This window comes from Orcinus orca, chromosome 10 (assembly GCF_937001465.1).
Source record: "Orcinus orca chromosome 10, mOrcOrc1.1, whole genome shotgun sequence".
Lineage (NCBI taxonomy): Eukaryota > Metazoa > Chordata > Mammalia > Artiodactyla > Delphinidae > Orcinus > Orcinus orca.
The window spans coordinates 25,437,699-25,456,268 of record NC_064568.1 but is presented as its reverse complement, the minus strand read 5'-3'; the positions used below and the strand labels follow the sequence as shown (position 1 = coordinate 25,456,268).

Here is an 18,570-nt window from a genome sequence, read left to right as displayed (position 1 = left end):
GTTAACATCCTGGACCCCAGCCTACTAAATGCCACTGGCAACACTCCCAAGTCATCATGACAAGAAAACAGAAATGTACCCCTGAGTGGCCAAATGTCCACATCCCTAGATGCAGAAGTGATTTTTTGATGTTGTAGATAGCATAATCTTTTACTTGTTGTCTTCCTGTCATTTCTCGGATCACACTAGCACAGCTATGGGTCTTGTTTACACCCATGGACAACTCCAAATCCTAAGGAATCTTAAAAGTCTTTTAATCTTCTTGACAGAAGTCAACAAAGCTTAGCCCAAACATGAGTATGCATACTATTTTAACATTTCCCAGGAAAAGAGATGCTATACTTCATTGAACACAGACATCACAATTCTCCCCAAACATATTTTCTAACAGCTATACATACTGGACTCACAAATAAACGGAAACATTAGAAATGGTAACATTACTAAGAAAACAAATGATACCTTCTCATACACCTGCCTGATGAGATCCTTTGCCCAATCTTCTAATGAGTCATTTGATGGTTTTCTTATTAGAGCCATTTTCACATCTTAAAAACTTAGGCCTCTATCATATCTGTTCTAATTTTTTTTCAATTTTCTTTTGACAATTTTAAAATTATTTCATCTCAAAATAACCCATCTTCCTTTATGACGTCCAGGTTTCCTACCATCCATTCATTTATTCATTCATTCAACAAATCCTGGTGGGTATTTTGCTATGCACTAGATATTTTTCTGGGTATTGGAGAATTTAACAAGAGAAACATGGAACAAAATACCCTCGTGCAGTTTAAATTCTTGCATAGGCTGAGGTAACTTCATCGAGGTTGACAAGGAAGGCCAGATAATGCATTACAAGTATGTCAGGTATTTTGGTAGATGTTCTGGGGGGAGAAAAAAAGAAGTCAGAGGAAGAGAAAAGGGAGACCTGAGTACTATTTTAGGATGGTCAAGGAACAATGCTTTAAGGAAACAGCATTGGAGGAGAGATCTAGAAGGAAGCAAGGGAACAAAACTGATGGATACCTGGGGGGCCGGTCCTGGGGGAGGTCCCAGCAAAGGCAGACGCCCCAAGGTGAGAATACGTCTGCTGTGTTTGGGGACCAGTAAGGTGGCCAGTGCAGCTAGAGGCAAGTAAGAGAAAAAGGAAGAGCAAATGCTTGAACTTGGATATGCTTTTTTTTTTTTTTTTTTGCGGTACGTGGGCCTCTCACTGTTGTGGCCTATCCCATTGCAGAGCACAGGCTCCGGATGCGCAGGCTCAGCGACCATGGCTCACGGGCCTAGTCGCTCCGCGGCATGTGGGATCTTCCAAGACCAGGGCACGAACCCGTGTCCCCTGCATCGGCAGGCGAATTCTCAACCACTGCGCCACCAGGGAAGCCCTGGATATGCTTTTTACTCTCTAAACTTGTAAAAGCATTTGTCCATAATCAAATTTTAATTTTTTTTTTTTTTTTTTTTGGCTGCGTTGGGTCTTCGTTGCTGCGTGCAGACTTTCTCTAGTTGTGGTGCACGGGCTTCTCATTGCGGTGCGCGGGCTTCTCATTGCGGTGGCTTCTCTTTGTTGAGGAGCATGGGCTCTAGGCGTGCGGGCTTCAGTAGTTGTGGCTTGTGGGCTCTAGAGCGCAGGCTCAGTAGTTGTGGCACACAGGCCTAGCTGCTCCACGGCATGTGGGATCCTCCCAGACCAGGGCTCGAACCCGTGTCCCCTGCCTTGGCAGGCGGATTCCCTATACTGTGCCACCAGGGAAGCCCCTCAAATTTTAATGTTCTTTAAAAGTTTTGGATTAATCTCTTTTTATTCTAAATGGGAAGCTGCTTGTCCTAGCACCATTTATTGAATCTTTCCCCACTGCTTTTATATGTCACCTTTACCATAGACCACCGTCCCACAATACGTGGGTCGATTTTTGGAGATTTTCTAGTCTGTCACAGGAATCTATTCCTGCTCCAATACCATACTATTTTCATTTCTGTAGCCTTATAATGTATTTTACTATCTGGTGGGGCTAGAACATTTCATTAATCTCTAGTCATCTTCACAGATACCAGACCTTGGCTGGTTCTACTTTCCAGCTGATGAAAGAGCTTAAAAACCACTTTATTAAATTCCATGGTGATAGGAAAGAGGAAGAAGCCAAGAATCTACTAAAGCTTAAGTGGGAGGTGGGGACCTTCTTTCCAATCTAAACTCCTAGCCCTCAACATCAGTACCAACCATGTAAGAGTAACCTACACTACTTTGTGATAAAAAAGCATACGGACTGCTGCACTGGACAGTCACTGAAATCGTGTTTATCTGGTGTGATAAAGTGATGTGACTATATAAGTCCTGGAGGGCTGGGCTATGGTGTTGACTGACGGTTCTCAAACTGTGTTCCCTGGACCAGCAGCAGAAACAACAGCAGCACCTAATTTATTAGATGTAAATTATAAGCACCAACCGGGATCTAATGAATGGGAAACTCTGAGGGGGGAGGGGAGCAGCCCTCCAGGTGATTCTGATGAATGCGGAAGTGTGAAAACTATGGTTTAGCATCAATAAGAATCCTCTGGAGCCAGGCCCATAATATGGTGTTTAAGAGCCCAAACAGCAGTCAGGGTTGTAAGATTTAACCTCGGTTTGAGTGCTAACTAGCTGCGTGACCTTGGGAAAGTAACTCACTTGCAGGCTCTCAGTTTCCTCATGAAACCAACGTGGACGATGGTGTTTCTCTCATAACAGGTTTCAAGAATTAAATAAGACTACAAGAAACACGCTTAGAATATAATGTCCCTAGCACATTGTAAATGTTCAATTCATGATAGCTAACATGATGATAAAAAAATCATAATTTGCTTTCATTTTTATTTCACATAATTTATTCTGAAAAGCCTAAATCCATTCATGCTGGATTTAAGACATCAGGGAATGAGGAAGTACAATTAATGTTATAGTTTTTCTGACTGTGTTTACCGAGAAGTGGCACGGCACAAGGGGGATAAGGATGGGGGAAGGACAGAGTGAGTCAGCTCCGGCAGGATTTTGTGGGACCTATTTCTAGGATGATGAAGAATTTCCTTTTCTAAGGAAGCCCACTTTTTCCCCTGAGAGCGAATCGGTTATACAGCCTAGAGATTAATTAAAAGGCCCTAGGGCGAGAAGCTCTTCCCACAAATAACTGTCCACACACTACCACTTCATTTCCTATACATCTCCCTGGCAAGGCCCAACAAAAGCTCAAAGAAGATGGATGGACTTCATAGGGTGACCCAGGGGTCAACTGATTCAGACAGCTGAATTCATCAATATGGGCAGCAAATTCCACCTCAGAGTTCCCTCTGCTAAGAGCAGCTTGTACAATCCTGTCCTGTTGCAAACATTTAACTGGCCCAGAAAAGACAAGTAAGTTGTATTTCCCACAAAGGTGCCCCAGAGTCAAGGCCCAGCTCTCCCACACCACTGTGGTGTTTAGAACACCACAGTTTAGAAAGTTAGAACACCACGTTTAGAAAGTCCAAATTGGACACACTGCTTACAAATATGAAACTGTGTATATATATTTACATATATATGTGTGTGTATATATATATGCTTTACTTCCAGAATTATTATAATGGGTTGAATAGTGGTCCCTTCAAACATCCTCCTGGAATCTCTAAATGTGATCTCATTTAGAAAAGAGTCTTTGTAGCCATAATTAAGTTGATGAAATCATTCTAGATTAGGGTAGGCCCAAATCCAATGACAAGCCCTTCGAAGAGAAGGGGACAGAAACCCAGAGGAAGAACACTATGTGGTGACAGATGCAGAGAACGGAGTGACACGTCTGGAAGCCACGAAGGCCAAGCACTGCCAAGAGTCCCCAGAAGCTAAGGCAGGCAAGGGATGGATTCTCCCTCAGAGCCAGAAGAGGGAACGAACCCTGCCGACACGTTGATTTTAGACTTTCAGCCCTCAGAACTGTAAGAGGATCCATTTTGTTGTCTGAACCCACACAGTTTGTAGTAATTTGTTTCAGCAGCTCTAGAAAACTAGTACAACTACATAAAACTCTACCATAAAGAAACTAGACTAGAAGGAAATCACACCCTAAAGCTAAGAGGTCTATACACCTTCCTCTTCATGTGATGGAGTTAATGCTCTTTTTTTAAAAAAATAAATCATTTGACATTGCTGAATTTTCCAAATTGTCTACACTGCACACTTATGCAACAATTGGATCAAAATGAATGTAAAATAATAAATAAAACTGCCTTAAACTCTGTTATCACCAGGATTTTGAAGTTTAAAAAAAATTATCCAAAATCCCTTGCAGGTGGACACATCTATTAAATGCTTTTGTCTCCCAGAGCAAAGGAAAACATACGTATGTGTCCTTCCCTGTGGCTCCAAATATTCCAGACCCAAGATGATGGAGACTCTCCCAGATATCTCTCGTCTCCAAATCTGGGACTTCTTAAAGATGAAAGAAGCCTGTCGTTATGATTTCCAAACAACTCACTAAGTCGCTGGAGAAGCTCCAAAGGCCCAGTCCTCAAGGATGCAAATGACAGGAGCCCTCCTGGGGGCCTGATTGCGGAACAAAAGACTTTGAGAAATCATATTATTAGAGTCATTTCATAGTTGAAGAAATTAAACACCTGCATTCTTTTAAAAAGTCCCCCGGAGGCCTAATTCCTCAGCACGCAAACTTGGAGGACCCGCTCTGGGTGTTACATGTACACATCATGAGTCAGTTTTCAAGAATTGTGAAAGCAGTTTCTGCACCACCAAGTCGTTTACCAAACATAAAATCAAATAATGTTCTCATTAAATGCCTTCCGACAGTCAAATGTGCTTGGGTCTATTTTGCAACATGGTGTCAGAACTGTTAAAGCAATGGGGAGCAGAAGTTCAAAAACAGGTCCAAAGACTGGATAATGACCATTTTCTTTATTTTTAGCTTGTTTAGACCTCAAATTGGCTGCTGAAGGGATGCACTGTTAACTCCCTCCCCTTGACTGATCCCTTTGGTGGATGTTTCCTCTAGGAAACATGCAAATGGCATTTCTGAAGAATGCCCCCCACCTGCCTGCTTTCACAAACTCCCCAGAGGCCCCAATTTAACACCAAAGCTATAAACAAGCTGAATGGAGCCTCCTTTAATGTATGCAGATCTGATCAGAAAATTGCAAGTAGCCTTTTACTGGAAATCGCATTATATTTAATTCAATTTCTCACCTTTCAGATACCCCAATAAGCTCAACACCACACCCTCTAATTTTATAGGAGTTTCACCTTTAAGACCCCAGCCTCAAGTAAGCCAACTAGCCTAGGGTTCTTCAGATATCTGACAACAGTCAGATCTCATCCCTAGGCCAGTGAGAATATAAGATTCTGTTTTTGCCAAGGTACTGTTTTATATTTAGACCAGGAGGGTCAAAATGACAAAGCTTAAGAGTCTCTCTTGGTTAAAGAATTTGTGATCTCAAGCCCTCAAGACCTGGTTTTGAATCCTGACTCCACTACTTATTATTTGCATGACCTACGGCATGTTACCTAACTTCCCTGGGCTTCAGTTTCTTCAGATTTAGAAAGGAGAAGATAAAGTACATGCCTCAGAAAATTGTTCTGAGGATGACAAGAGGTGATGCATGAAAGAAGGCAAGCACACAGCAGGTCCTCAGTCATATCAGCTCCATCCCAAGAGTATCTCCAGGACAGGGAGGATTTAGCTGCTTGGATGTTTTGCTTATTAGCACAGCTGTTCCCACCAAGTGGCACCTTTATTCCAATCTTCCATTCTTATCATCCTTCTAATAGTACATATTCCCTCACTCACTTCTTCAAATCAGCAGTCACAACATCAGACGACTATAGCGGGAAGCCAGGAATGTAAATGGGTGAGGCAGGTCAGGTAAACAATAGGGAATGGTGGGGATTGTGGAAAAAGCTGAACACGTGTGTTCTATCTAAAACAACGGAAGGAATACGAATTGCCCGAAATTTTCATAATTTTTTCATTATTCCAGAGAAAACCTTAAATCTGAATTTTTACCCAAAATATCACAGGTTGGCAACTAATCAAAATTTTAAATCCTGTACAATGTCAACAAAATGTAGGTACAGTCCAGATCTTATCTCAGGAGTTTCCAGGGTATCATCTTGGGTTCAAATATTGTATAAATATCCTTGTTTCTCATGGCTTAGAAAAGGAAGCTTCTGCTGAAGGACTGGTGACTGTGTAAATGGAAGTGTTCAGCATGGCACACTAGGCGCCACAAAAATTCATACTTATTAAGCAGGCTTGGGTAAAATGAATTAAGTATTGCCTTGATGATGTGTGATTTTCACCTTGGACATGAATTTTCATGGGTGCCAGGCACAAAAAAGCCCCTTTTCATATACTGACCCCAAGGGCAGCGTCTAACTGTCGTCTTCCTGTTATAGGCTGCAAATTGTTTTTAGAAACATCATATGCATATTTCACTTAAGCAAAGAGACTGTGAGCGTATAAGGTCCAATTCTTCTAAACTCCATTTCATCTAAAGTGTACATGTCCCCACGTGTGTCTGTGATGAGCCATATGAATCTGCTATTCCACCAGGAAGTCTCATTCCTTTAGACCCTAAATCCTCACATGAGGGGGGACTCGACTCTATCTCTTCTGAATTAAGGCCCTAAGACAAGAATCATCACCCCCATTTTTAGCAAGTGAAGGGCTGTGCCTCATGGTGGGGAAGTGACTTGTTCTGTCACATAACCTACAATTGTCAGGGCCGTGAACCCAGGTGTTCTTGCTTCTTATCTAATTCTGTTTCCATTAACCCTTCTTCCAACCACAAACATATATGGAGCCCACGTGACGCATCATGCCCAATGAGGCACAAGGCACACATTATCCCATTTAACTCTCACAATAACCACATAAGATAACCTCATGGTAATAAGTAGTACTATTCCCACACTGCAGATGAGAAAACCAAGAAAGGCTCAGAAAGGTACAGTCACTTTCCTAAGGATACTCAGCCTGTAAGAGGCAGAACCAAGACTACAGTTCCAGCAAAGTATCTTCAAAGCCTGTCCCTTTAACCACACAGCTAGAATGCTCCCCCAGCAGCCCTTTCAAGCTTCATAGAAATTTTTATGACACTGCCTAGAAATACACATTTCTTCCCAGAGTTCAACCCCCATGGCTCTCTCATATACAATGCAGGTAGAATCCTTTTGATCTCAAAATGCTCAATGACCTAGGAATCATTCCCTTTAGGGAATGCTCCCTCAGTTCACAGGAAATTCCCTCTGGGATACTCATTAATCGCAGAGTTAAAGGATAATCTTCCAGCTTTTTGAGACCACAAAATAACAAACTCATTAGATTCCCCTCATTCTACCAACCTTAAACAATAGAAGCATAAGGATGAATGACAACCTTTCAACAGAATGTGGATATCACTTTGGGAATTAAAGACAAATAAAATGTGTTTTGAAAAAAAAAGATGACTGACATCAGTGCTCTGTGTTTTCTCACTATTCATCAGCTACAAATTGTCACTCAGGGTGATTAAACAAGGATTAATTGCCAGGTTGCTCCACAAGCTGAGATGTTTCAAAGTTTCAGCCCAAAGAAAACACACAAATACACTCCAATTTTTCAAGGAATGGGGGTGGAAGTTGGCAACATCTCTTTGGAGGACAATTTGACAAGAGCTCCACAACAGCATGTGGCAGCATAAGAAAAGCTATTGTCATATGGTGTATAATGAGGAACAAGGGAAAACAGCCAAAGCAGCCATGAACCAAAAATATTTAATTCAATGATAACCCACATACTGGATTCTAAAAGCTAATAAATATATTAGATCTTTATGTCCTTTATACACGGACATATAAAGATGTCCAAAACATATTTCTTTTTTTTTTTTTCTTTTTGCTGTACGCGGGCCTCTCACTGTTGTGGCCTCTCCCGTTGCGGAGCACAGGCTCCAGACGCGCAGGCTCAGTGGCCATGGCTCACGGGCCCAGCCGCTCCGCGGCATGTGGGATCTTCCCGAACCGGGGCACGAACCCGTGTCCCCTGCATCGGCAGGCGGACTCTCAACCACTGTGCCACCAGGGAAGCCCTAAAACGTATTTCTAAGTAAGAAAAAAGTAAGCTATAAAAGACCATATGTGGAATGTGTATTTTCTATAAAATCTTGTTAATAAATAATCATTTGAATGAATCTAAAGAAATAAATCCCAAACCATAAACAACATATATTTCTAGCTGTGGAGGTGAGTAAACTGTTTCTGTACAGGGCCAGCTAGTAAATACTTTCAGTTCTGTGGACCATGAGGGTTGTCTCAACTACTCAATTCTGCGACTGTAAAAGCAGCCGTAGATGATGCTACATTAATAGGCATGGCTGTGTTCCATTCAAACTTTATTTATGGACTTAAAATTGAAATTACGTGTAATTTTTTTTTTTTTTAATTTTTGGCTGTGTTGGGTCTTCGTTGCTGTGCGTGGGCTTTCTCTAGTTGCCGGAGCAGGGGCTACTCTTCGTCGCGGTGCGCAGGCTTCTCCTTGTGGTGGCTTCTCTTGCTGCGGAGCACGGGTTCTAGGCGCACGAGCTGCGGCAGTTGCGGCACGCAGGCTCAGTAGTTGTGGCTCACGGGCTCTAGAGTGCAGGCTCAGTAGTTGTGGCTCACAGGCTCCAGAGTGCAGGCTCGGTAGTTGTGGCGCACGGGCTTAGCTGCTCCGCGGCATGTGGGATCTTCCCGGACCAGGGCTTGAACCCGTGTCCCCTGCATTGGCAGGCGGATTCTTAACCACTGCGCCACCAGGGAAGCCTGTGATTTTTAAATCTTTCATAATAGCCATGTCTTATTTCAAAATCAGAGATAATACAGATACTTTGGGATGAACATACATATTTCCTCAAAAGAAAAACCTTTATTTAGGTGCTTCCGCTTCTACCGGGCATATTATCAAATGCTAATGACATAAGGAAGGTGAGCCAACCAGCATCTCTTAGCTGCTAAGCATCTTTCCCTACCTAGAGGATTCCAAGAATTTCTTAGGCGCAAGCGCGTGGACACACACACGCACACGCACCCCACCTCCTTTTTTTCCCCTTTTCTTGGCACACCAGTTGACTGAGACAGAGTGGTTTTTCCTGCCCAAGCAAAAAAAATCAGTGGGAACCCATTTCTCAGCCAAATTACAACCACTAAAGGAAACCAGGCCAGCATCTCCCCAAGTTACCACCTCAGTCATCAATCAACACAATTACCAGGGCAACTAAGGAAAGATGCTTTTCAAGGCGCAGTCCTGGCTGATCCAGTGAGCGCTGCTTGGGGAACAGCCGCTCAGAGGCCAAGCATCCTGCCTGGAAAGGCGGCCGTTGTCCCCAGACTAACCACTCTGCATAATTAAAATGACTTCACAAGGCTACCATTGCTCTGGGCTTTCCATATCAGCCGCTCATCAAAGTGCAACTCCGGGAGGCTTGTTCTGAAAGCCAGCCTTTTAATGCAAGAGTCAAATCTACATTTATCAGCAAAGCTGAAACGTTAAAGGGATTACAAGGAGCTTAGAATCCACCGGCGGTTCATTGATCCGGTCTTGCCAGCCTCATCTCCACATGCCCTTCAGAAATGGCTTTAGTCTGTTCCCTGGTTCTTTGGTTGCCTTTGATTTCAGCACCATTCTCAACCAGGTTGGAGGGGATGTTTCCTTTAGCTCTGAACCTCCCAAAAGGTTCTCAGATTCCTTTCTTCTAAAACTAAGAGAAGCTACTTGCATATTCCCTTACTAGCGGTACAGACCCGGAGTCGGCAAACATTTTCTGTAAATGGACAGAGTAAATGTTTTTGGCTTTGTAAACTGTACATTCTCTGTTTCAAGTACCCAACTCTACTGCCGTAGGTCAAAACCAGCCACGGACAATATATAAATAAGTGGGAGTGACTCTGTTCAGATAACGATTTATGGGCACTAAAATTTGAATTTCATAGACTTTGCATATGTCATGAAATAATATTCTTTTGATTTTTTTTCCAACCATTAAAAAATGTTAAAACCATGCATGGCTTATGAATCATACGAAACAGGTGAAGGGTCTGATTTGGCCGGCAGGACCAAATAGGAGTTTGCCAACTCCTATTATAAGTATGTGCCAGGACCAGACGCATCGGCATCACCTGGGAGCTTGTTAAAAAATGCAGCATCTTAGTCGTCTGCCCTCAAGCCTGTTGAATCAGAATCTGCATTTGAACAAGATCCCCTGGTGATTCATATGCCAGCCAAGTTTGAGAATTTCTGGTCCAGAACACAGAATTTTCAAGTCTGACAGGGTTGGAAGTCAGACAGCCCCACTGACTAAGGGCTGCAGAACCTTAGGCAAGTTATTTAACCTGAGACTCACTTTCCTTAACTATCAGAAGGGGTGTAAATAATTGCACCCAACTCCAAGGACTGTTGCAAGTGAAAGATTGGAAGCATGTGAGACACTCCCCTGGCAGTGTCAACGCTTTAACAATGGCAGCTAATATGACAGAAGATATTATTTTTTTAATATGATTTTTGGAGAAATGAGAATACTCATTTAGGGTTCACAATTTCCAATCACTTCCAGGACCTGACAGGTCACCTAAGTGTTTAAAGAGGTCCCCGAATGCGACTGGAATGTTGGTGGCTAGGGTGAGTCAAGGTCACACCCATCTAAAGGGAGACCTCTTGTGTGCTGCCACATAGGAAAGTCGGCCCCATGTTACCACATCTTTGGATTCTTCAAGAGAAGCTGGAAACCTGGATTTTCATGTTAGAAAAAGCCCCTCATTTAATGCACTGTGCAGACCAAACAAAACCCATCCACAGGCTGGATGTGAGCCCAGGGCCTCTAGTCCGTGACCTCTGCCTTAGAATAGAGAAGTCACAAGAGGCAGGGAGTCACAGGGAAACCAGCCTGGGTTTTAGAGCCAAATCCTAGCTTCATTCTCAGTAGCCAGGAGACCTTGGGCCACCGTTTGAACAACTGTGAGCCTCAGTTTCTCATCAGGAAAATCACCACATCTGCCTCATCGGTTCTGGTGAGGACGCAACAGAAATGTACGTATCAATAAAAATGCGGGGAGACAGCTCTGGACAGAGTAAGTACACACACAGCCTTGTCACTGCTGATGCTGCCTTGGTATCATTATTATCATCTCGAGTCCTCAGCGCCTAGTCATTCACAGGGCAAATCGTCCCTGTAAAAACGGCTATTTCCCCCTCCTGCTCAAAGTGGGTACACACAAGCAAGTCCAATTAATCCCCGCTCAGAAAGCCGTCTCGTAAGCAGAGTACACTAAGTGCCTAGTTATTAATGATTTTCTTCTGGCCACAGTCCACAAAGATGCCTTAATCTTCCTGTTAATGAGAATTCCCTCAGCAGCCTGGCCACTGCGGGATTTGTCCCGGGCTGCCTGGAGGGGCAGCTTTTTTGGGGCCAGGTCACCTGCAGGGAGCAGTGCCCATCTTTGCTCCCCAGCTGCCCTACATCAGGTGGAGGAGAGTGCTTTGGCTGGCGATTATGAGCCCTCTCCAACACATGGAACTCCTGCGGGGTTTGTTTTTTTGTGTGTGTTTTGTTGTTGTTGTTTGTTTTTTTAGAAATCCTAAAAATCCCCACATTTGCCACCTAAAGGTGCGGGTGACAATATAAATGGGGGAGGAGAATGAGTCCTCAGGAAAATCTCCATAAAAGATAACAGCCCTCCACAGAACCGTAGGCATCTCTGCTCACACACAGAAGCCCCAGAGGGCGGAGAGCCAGCTGGCTGAAGCGGTGCCAGGTGTTGTAGCTCAGCTTTCCTCAATCTTTGCTCTGCACATGAATCAGCTGGGGATCTTGTTAAGGCCTAAAGTCAGATTCAGCAAGTCCAGGGCAGGGCCTGAGACTTCACATTTCTAACCGGCTCCCGTGAGACGGTGATGCTGCCGGTTCCTGCCTCAGGTTTGAATCAACAGGACCCTCCTCCCTTGCTTCATCTAAGTCTCTGTGCAAATGTCACCTCCTCAGAGAGTCCTCTCTGGACCACCTTATCTAAATTGTAATTATTTGTTGAATGAGGGCAGGAATCCTGTCTATTTCGTTCTTTGCCGTATCCCCGGCACAGCGGAGCACCTGGCACCAGCAGGCCCTCAAATATTTGTTCAGCGGAGAGATCCCAGCGTGACGGCTGAGGAAAATGCAACTCAGGGAGCCTGAGTCTTTCGCCCAAGGTCACACAGCTTGGCAAAACCAGAGCAAGACCACAGCCCTGCTCTCTCTGGACTTCAAAGCCCCAGCTCTCTCCAGCACACCAGAAAGGGAAGTGAAGTTTGTTTACCACCCGCTTCCTCCCAAGAACTTCAGTACCTTCAGTGCTGCAGGCAGGAACGCGAGGCCATTCTGCTTTTAGGAGCTGCCTGCCGTGTGGACAATGGTTGGGAGGGGGAGCCTGTAGAAGCAGAGGGACGAGCTGACACCCATGAGCCGTAATATCTAGTGTGCCTTGGTACTTGGGGGCAAAGGCCTTTGGTCTCCTTGCAACAGACCGAAGGCAGCCTTTCAGCCTGTGTCAGGCTAGCCTTTCCTCCTATCCGGATACAACTGTCTCTCCCAGGGGCTCAGAGTGCCCCCCCCCCCCAGTCAGAGGAGTAGAAACGGAGCATACTGTGGATTTCAAACTGCCAAAAAGAATACTGTGCCCTAACCCAGAAATGGCTGTCCCCCTTCTCTCAAAGGTCACCCAAAACATGCCCATGAGGGAAAAGGAGGGGGCAAAAAGGATCTGCTTCCTTTCCAGCAATGGGTGGAAACACCATAAAAACCGCATTCATGGAGGCTTTGCTGCTGCTAGTGAAGAAACTGCTTCTGCACGAAAACCCATCTCAGCCTCATGAAAGGCTCTTTCCGAAAGAAAGGCTCCATAATGGGCTGAAAATCAAACGCTCGTTTTCCCCTCACAAAACCAGCTGGGTTAAAAAGGCTTAAGGGGCTCTAAGAAGCTGTGGTCATGACAGTCTAAAGTGACCGGGGGACGCCCAGCAGCCTCGAGCGAGCTAGTTATGATTCCTCCAGGGCAACAGCCGAGAGGAAGCTAAAAATAATTGACAAAAGTAGCTAATGTTGGGCTTCCCTGGTGGCGCAGTGGTTGAGAGGCCGCCTGCCGATGCAGGGGACGCGGGTTCGTGCCCCGGTCCGGGAGGATCCCACATGCCGCGGAGCGGCTGGGCCCGTGAGCCATGGCCGCTGAGCCTGCGCGTCCGGAGCCTGTGCTCCGCAATGGGAGAGGCCACAACGGTGAGAAGCCCACGTACCGCAAAAAAAAAAAAAAAAAAAAAAAAAAAGTACCTAATGTTTATTGTGTGCCTGGTATGGAGCGAACAATGTGTTTTCAATATCTCATTTCATCCCTACAATAAAGCTGTGAGGTTAAGTACCATAATTATTCCCACTTCACGGAAGAGGGAAACTGAGAACTAGGGAGAGTGGCTGGAGGTCAGAGGTCATAGAGACCAAAAGGAGGGGCACCTGGGTACACACGCACACTGTACCACTGCCCCACAGGCCTCTGGTCAGAAGTTGACCCACAGGCTCCAGAGTAGGAGAGGAGCCGGAAATCACTCTCCTGTTCATCACTCTGCCTTTCCCACCCCCATTAGAGCACAAGATGGTTCATACAGGAAGCAATCAGCACCGTCACACAGGATCGGGTTGAAAAAAATGACGCTTCTGCACCTATTCCCATGTATCGCCACTTTCACACTGGGGACACACCAGGGGCCAGTCCAGAGCACACCTATCTGGGCTACAACATTGGCAGGACTGATGGATGCCTACGTCTGCGCATTATATATTTATAAGGTCGCCCGGCCCGGCCTCTGCCACAGAAGTTATTAAATGCTAGGGAGCCATAAGGGCTGCACTCAGTGTCCTGAAACAAAGGCAAAGAGGCTGCCAGACCCATCAGAGGCAGGAACAAAAGCATCTAATTTCTGAAGGAGCCGGTTGGGAGTTTCCTTAGAACTGGGTGCCCAGCACACATGACCAACTGGGAGAAAGGAGAGAAGCACACACAGAGGGGAAAAAACCAAACCACACCACACCAAATCAAGGCAGGCCTTTCTCCCCAGTATCCAGAAACAGCATTCTTCAAAGGGACATGGGGGTGGGGGGCAGGAAGATGCATTAAGCAAAGAGAGAAAGGGTTCCAATGTTGCAGAATTTTCTCCTGCAACGGCTCTGGCCTTTTCATGAAGTTGCCAAGAAGGCTCCATCTCTTCTCTTTATGTAGCCAAACAGAAGGCCTGTAAGCCTGCACCCTAACTTTTCCCAGCCGGAGCCCCAGCAGCCAGATGTACTGGGAGGGCACCCAGATCCCTTGTCCCCCAAACATAATCATTCCAATCCAGGCTGGAGCTGCCTGGAAGTCAACATTCACGGCACATTAATAAGAAACATCTGGCCACCGAAGAGGGTTGACACAGCACAGGCAGGCAGTGGTGGATTTGTGGTTGGGACCCAGAGTTACAGAGGCTGAATTAAAAACACAATTGGAAAACACCAGCTAGTCCCAGGAATCCTACACATGCTGTACTGCGGCACTTGGAAAAACTGTCGTGCCTTGAATCGCTTGGGACAGAGTGACTTAGATACACAGAGGGTGGGTGCAAAAGACCCAAAACTCTCACATCAGGGAAATGCAGCCTGAGCCCGGCTCTCCTGCATTCTCAGTGTCTGGTCACCACTTCCACCTTCAATATTTGTAGCAGATGTAGTCCCACTATTAAAAGAACAGCCTTTGCATTCTTTCCATGTGACTTACGCGTGAATTTAAAAGGCAAAAAATGTGCCTGTGTTCCTATATACACATATATGACATATATGTATAGATTTCCCCCCTGCAGTGGTGTGTCTTTAGGAATCCCATGTAAGGGGTCCTACCTCCATTTATGCAAGGCGAACCCTGGGCACTGGTCACCACAGGCGTTACATGGCTGGCCTCTCTCAATCCGCCCCAGTCCGGTCAACTTCAAAACAAAAAGACAACACAAGCATGTTTCCGCCGCCGGGGCTCCCTCCAGAGCCCTACTGTGACCCAGGCGGGACGGCCTGCCTCTCCCACCCCACCTCCTCTGATTTGACTCCGAAGCTCCTCTCCGAGGTAGGGGGTTTGGGGTGGGGCGCTGCCGGTGCCCCTGGGGTGGTCTCTCGCCTGGGGAAGTCTAGGCGGGCTGTCTCTGGCGTGGGCACCAAGCCACCAAGAAATGGCCCTGGCTGGGGCTTTGTCTCCCCCAGACACCTTGGTCACGGGTTTCTAAGAAACAAAAGCAAGACCTTTCTGCTTCCCAGAGTCCCTAAGAAGCGACCATAGCGCGCTCGCCTTAGACCAGGCTAGGGCTCCCGGGAAGGGGGCAGCACGGGACACCCCAAAAAACAGCCCCAAAGTCAAGTCCGCGGCTAGAGCTCCAAGAAGCTGGAGCTTGGGTGCTGGGAATGCGACCTGCCTCAAGGGAAGGGGCGAAGGAGGGGTGCGGGGGGCGGTGACATTCAGGGTCACGGTTCCCGGTGTGGCTCTCCCCGGGACTCGGGATCCGGACTTAACCCCGTCTGCCCCTACGAGCTGTCCCGCGCGCCCGGGCCACACCCCCGCCCGCGGGGCCGGCTTACCTGGGGCCACAGGTGCGTGGCCGCCGGGCGGAAGGAGTCTGGGCTGGGGCGCTCGCGGAGGGCCGGGGTACCCGGGGATTGGCCCCGCTCGGGCGGGGCACACTCACCGAGCGGCTGGAGAGTCTTTTCCGGGAGCTCCGGCTGAACATGTCCGGGCGCCTCCTGCAAGCAGCGCCGTCCGTCGGTCCGTCCGCACCGCGGCCGCGAGGGCGGGTCGCCTGGGCGGACACCTTCGGCGGGCACCTTCGGCGGCCGGTGGGCTGTCTCCGCCTCGCAGCCCCAGGCTGGCTCCGGAGCACACGCCTCGCCCTCCTCCCTCGCCTGTGCCTCTCGCCCTCCCGCCCGCAGGTCCCTCCCTCTCTCCCGGCATCCCCCCGCCCTCCCCGGGCTCGCCCCGCGGTCCACGGGCCCTTCCCGTCGCTCCCCGGGGGGCGCCCAGTTGTGCCTAGTTTCTCCCTTCCCCTGCTTCCCGGCCGGCCCACCGGGGATTACTCCCTTCCCTCACCTGGGCCCGCCCCCGAAGTCTCTTCCCTCACCCTCGCCACGTAAGTTAAAGGCACGGACCACTTCAAGGCCCTTGCTGCTGTTACCTGGGATAGGGGGTGGAGGTGGAGGGTTGGGCGTGGAGATTTTGTTTTTTTAATTAAAATATAATTCACCTACAGTAAAAATCACCCATTTTAGTGCACAGTTCTGCCAGTTTTGACTAATTCATACAGACCTGTAACCAGCAGCACGATCAAGATACCGAAGTCCCATCACCCCCAAAGTGGACTCTTTTAAAAGTCTGCACCATGCGTGTAATCTATTTAGTATTTCCTAAGTGTTGGTAAATGAGACGAAGCAGGATGAAAAATGGCCCTATATCTACTTCTGCAGGAGATGCTCATTAAGTAACCACTGACGGCAAGCTTTGAATCCCCCGTGACCACGTGCCCATTCTTTTTCCACCACTTGCTAGCTAGTAATCTTCCCAAATTAACTGACTTCTTGTTGCTTCTGTCTCCTTATCCATATCAATTTTAAAAGCTATAACAAGAGTCCTAACCTCACAGCATTGTTGAGAAAGATGAGCTGGGACACCTAATAGTTGTTATACATGTTATAACAGGCACAAACTAAGGGCTCATTAAAATCAGCTGTAAAAAAAAAAAATTGCAAGCCACGGTGTCCACTTAACGTTGATGTTTCAGCTCACCACCTCCCCTGAGAGAACTTTCCTGATCCCCCATTGTAACATCTCTCACACACGCACTCCCTCATATGGCATGTAGCATACATTGAAATGATCTTGTTTACTTATTTGTCAAAAGAAGACATTCTTGTCTGTGTCAAAAAGATAATTCCCCCAGTTTAGTGTTCTTCCAGATGAGACACTGAACTTGAGTGAAGAAAAGCAGCTTGGCGGGGGGAATGCAGCAAATTAGTGGCAAGGCCAGTCTACCTGTACCCCAAATCCAAAACAAGAGGATGACGCAGCTTCCATACTGCCCCCCTCCCCCGCTGTATGTATTAGTTGATGACCTTCAGTGCCCCGAGGGCAAGGTTTGGTTTGAGTTCAAGTTTGGTGAAGGGAGTGAGGTCTTGGCCTCAGGAGCAAAATTTACAAGGGTGCCCACAAACTCAGTAATCAAGATTTTTAGGCAATAAATTAAAGAATCAAAATGAATGCAAAAAAAGTCCATGATGAACAGAAAATCCTTTTAAAGATAGGATCCTATCCTACACGTACACATCTCTGCCTAACTCACCTCACCCTAATCCTAGCTCTGGGAAAAATGCTCCAAAACTCAGGCACCTAAAGGGTAGATTCCCCTATATTGCATTTTTCCATTTACCCACCGCCCACCATCACCAGTGGAGGGTATGCTTGCAGACGGTAAACGCCATGGCCCATTCATCTCTTGATTTGCCCAGGCCTAGCGCAGGGTCTGGCTCATTGCAAACGCTCCATGTTTGTTCAATGACTAAATAGAAGGCAGTAGCTTTGGTAGGCCTGGGGGGCAGGGAGTGTTAGCAATTCAAACCCCAGTTACAATCAGTACCAGCCCAGGATGCTCACCTGGTCTTCTCAGCAGGGCTACCACACAGCCAGCTCTGCACCACACCGCACATGGCCTTGTGACTGGCAGGAACAGGTTGGGAGGGCAGTGTTCACAATGCAGTCATTGCCTATTTGTATTTTAATTATAAAGATGTTTAGCAAAGGTCAGTAACAAAACCGGTGCATTACAAGTTGCAAACAGATGGAGGGAATGCTCTCCATACAGAGGAAGCAGCACCTTTTTCAAATTCCCTGGAAGGAAACCCAAGAGCCAGTGGCAGTAACCCTGCCCACATCTTGCTCCTGGGTAGATGTGGGTGGTACAAGAGGCAACAGTAGTAACGCCCTGGGGAACATGGTTTGAGTGTTTCTAGACCTTAACTTTTGTTACTTGATCAAAGAGGAGACAAGATATAAGTGGTCTCCACATGTTTGTCTGAACAAGCCACATGCACAAGTCCCAATCCCACCTCAAAGGGGGCGCCAAGAGTGTCTCCCCTACCACCTGCCGTAAAAGCATGTCCTCGGGGACGAGTGCCCCTGGGTCCATCTCTTCAGAGCAGGAACCCGTTTTCCCTGAACTTATTTACACCTCAGGCTCACTTATGAGCGGCAGAATCTTACCTATCTATTCAACAACCACTTTCTCTTGCTTAGGAAGATAAAGCTTAGTAACCCAGGAAGGAAAATGTATCCTCACTGTCAGCTTTAGGGGAACAGTAGACCATTTTATTTTGCTTTATCACTGCATGTGCCCCTCACAGACATCTTTGATGTATGTTTCTTCCTCATCTCTCAAGGCAATACAATTACTAATGGAACCTGAAGAAATCCTCATCCACAGCTACTGACATGGGCAGATGCTTCTGCTATAATAT

At 46.7% G+C, this 18,570-nt stretch overlaps 1 protein-coding gene across 6 annotated transcripts in view; it reads right to left on the bottom strand.

Annotated features, from left to right (window-relative positions):
* Positions 1-15,976, bottom strand: part of PRICKLE2 (prickle planar cell polarity protein 2) — a 342,455-nt gene extending 326,479 nt beyond the window's left edge. For 3 of the 6 annotated variants that reach the window (XM_049715454.1, XM_049715453.1, XM_049715456.1), the window contains exon 1: positions 14,923-15,008. Coding sequence is in view for 1 of the 6 variants with exons in the window: in XM_033424776.2 (XP_033280667.1) it covers positions 14,923-15,008; positions 15,756-15,797 (128 nt within the window). In the remaining 5 variants the exon portion in view is untranslated. Of the gene's footprint in view, positions 1-14,922; positions 15,009-15,648 lie in introns of those variants that run through there. The other 3 variants (XM_033424782.2, XM_033424776.2, XM_049715455.1) reach the window with 3 other exon arrangements.
* Positions 15,977-18,570: the final 2,594 nt, after the last annotated feature.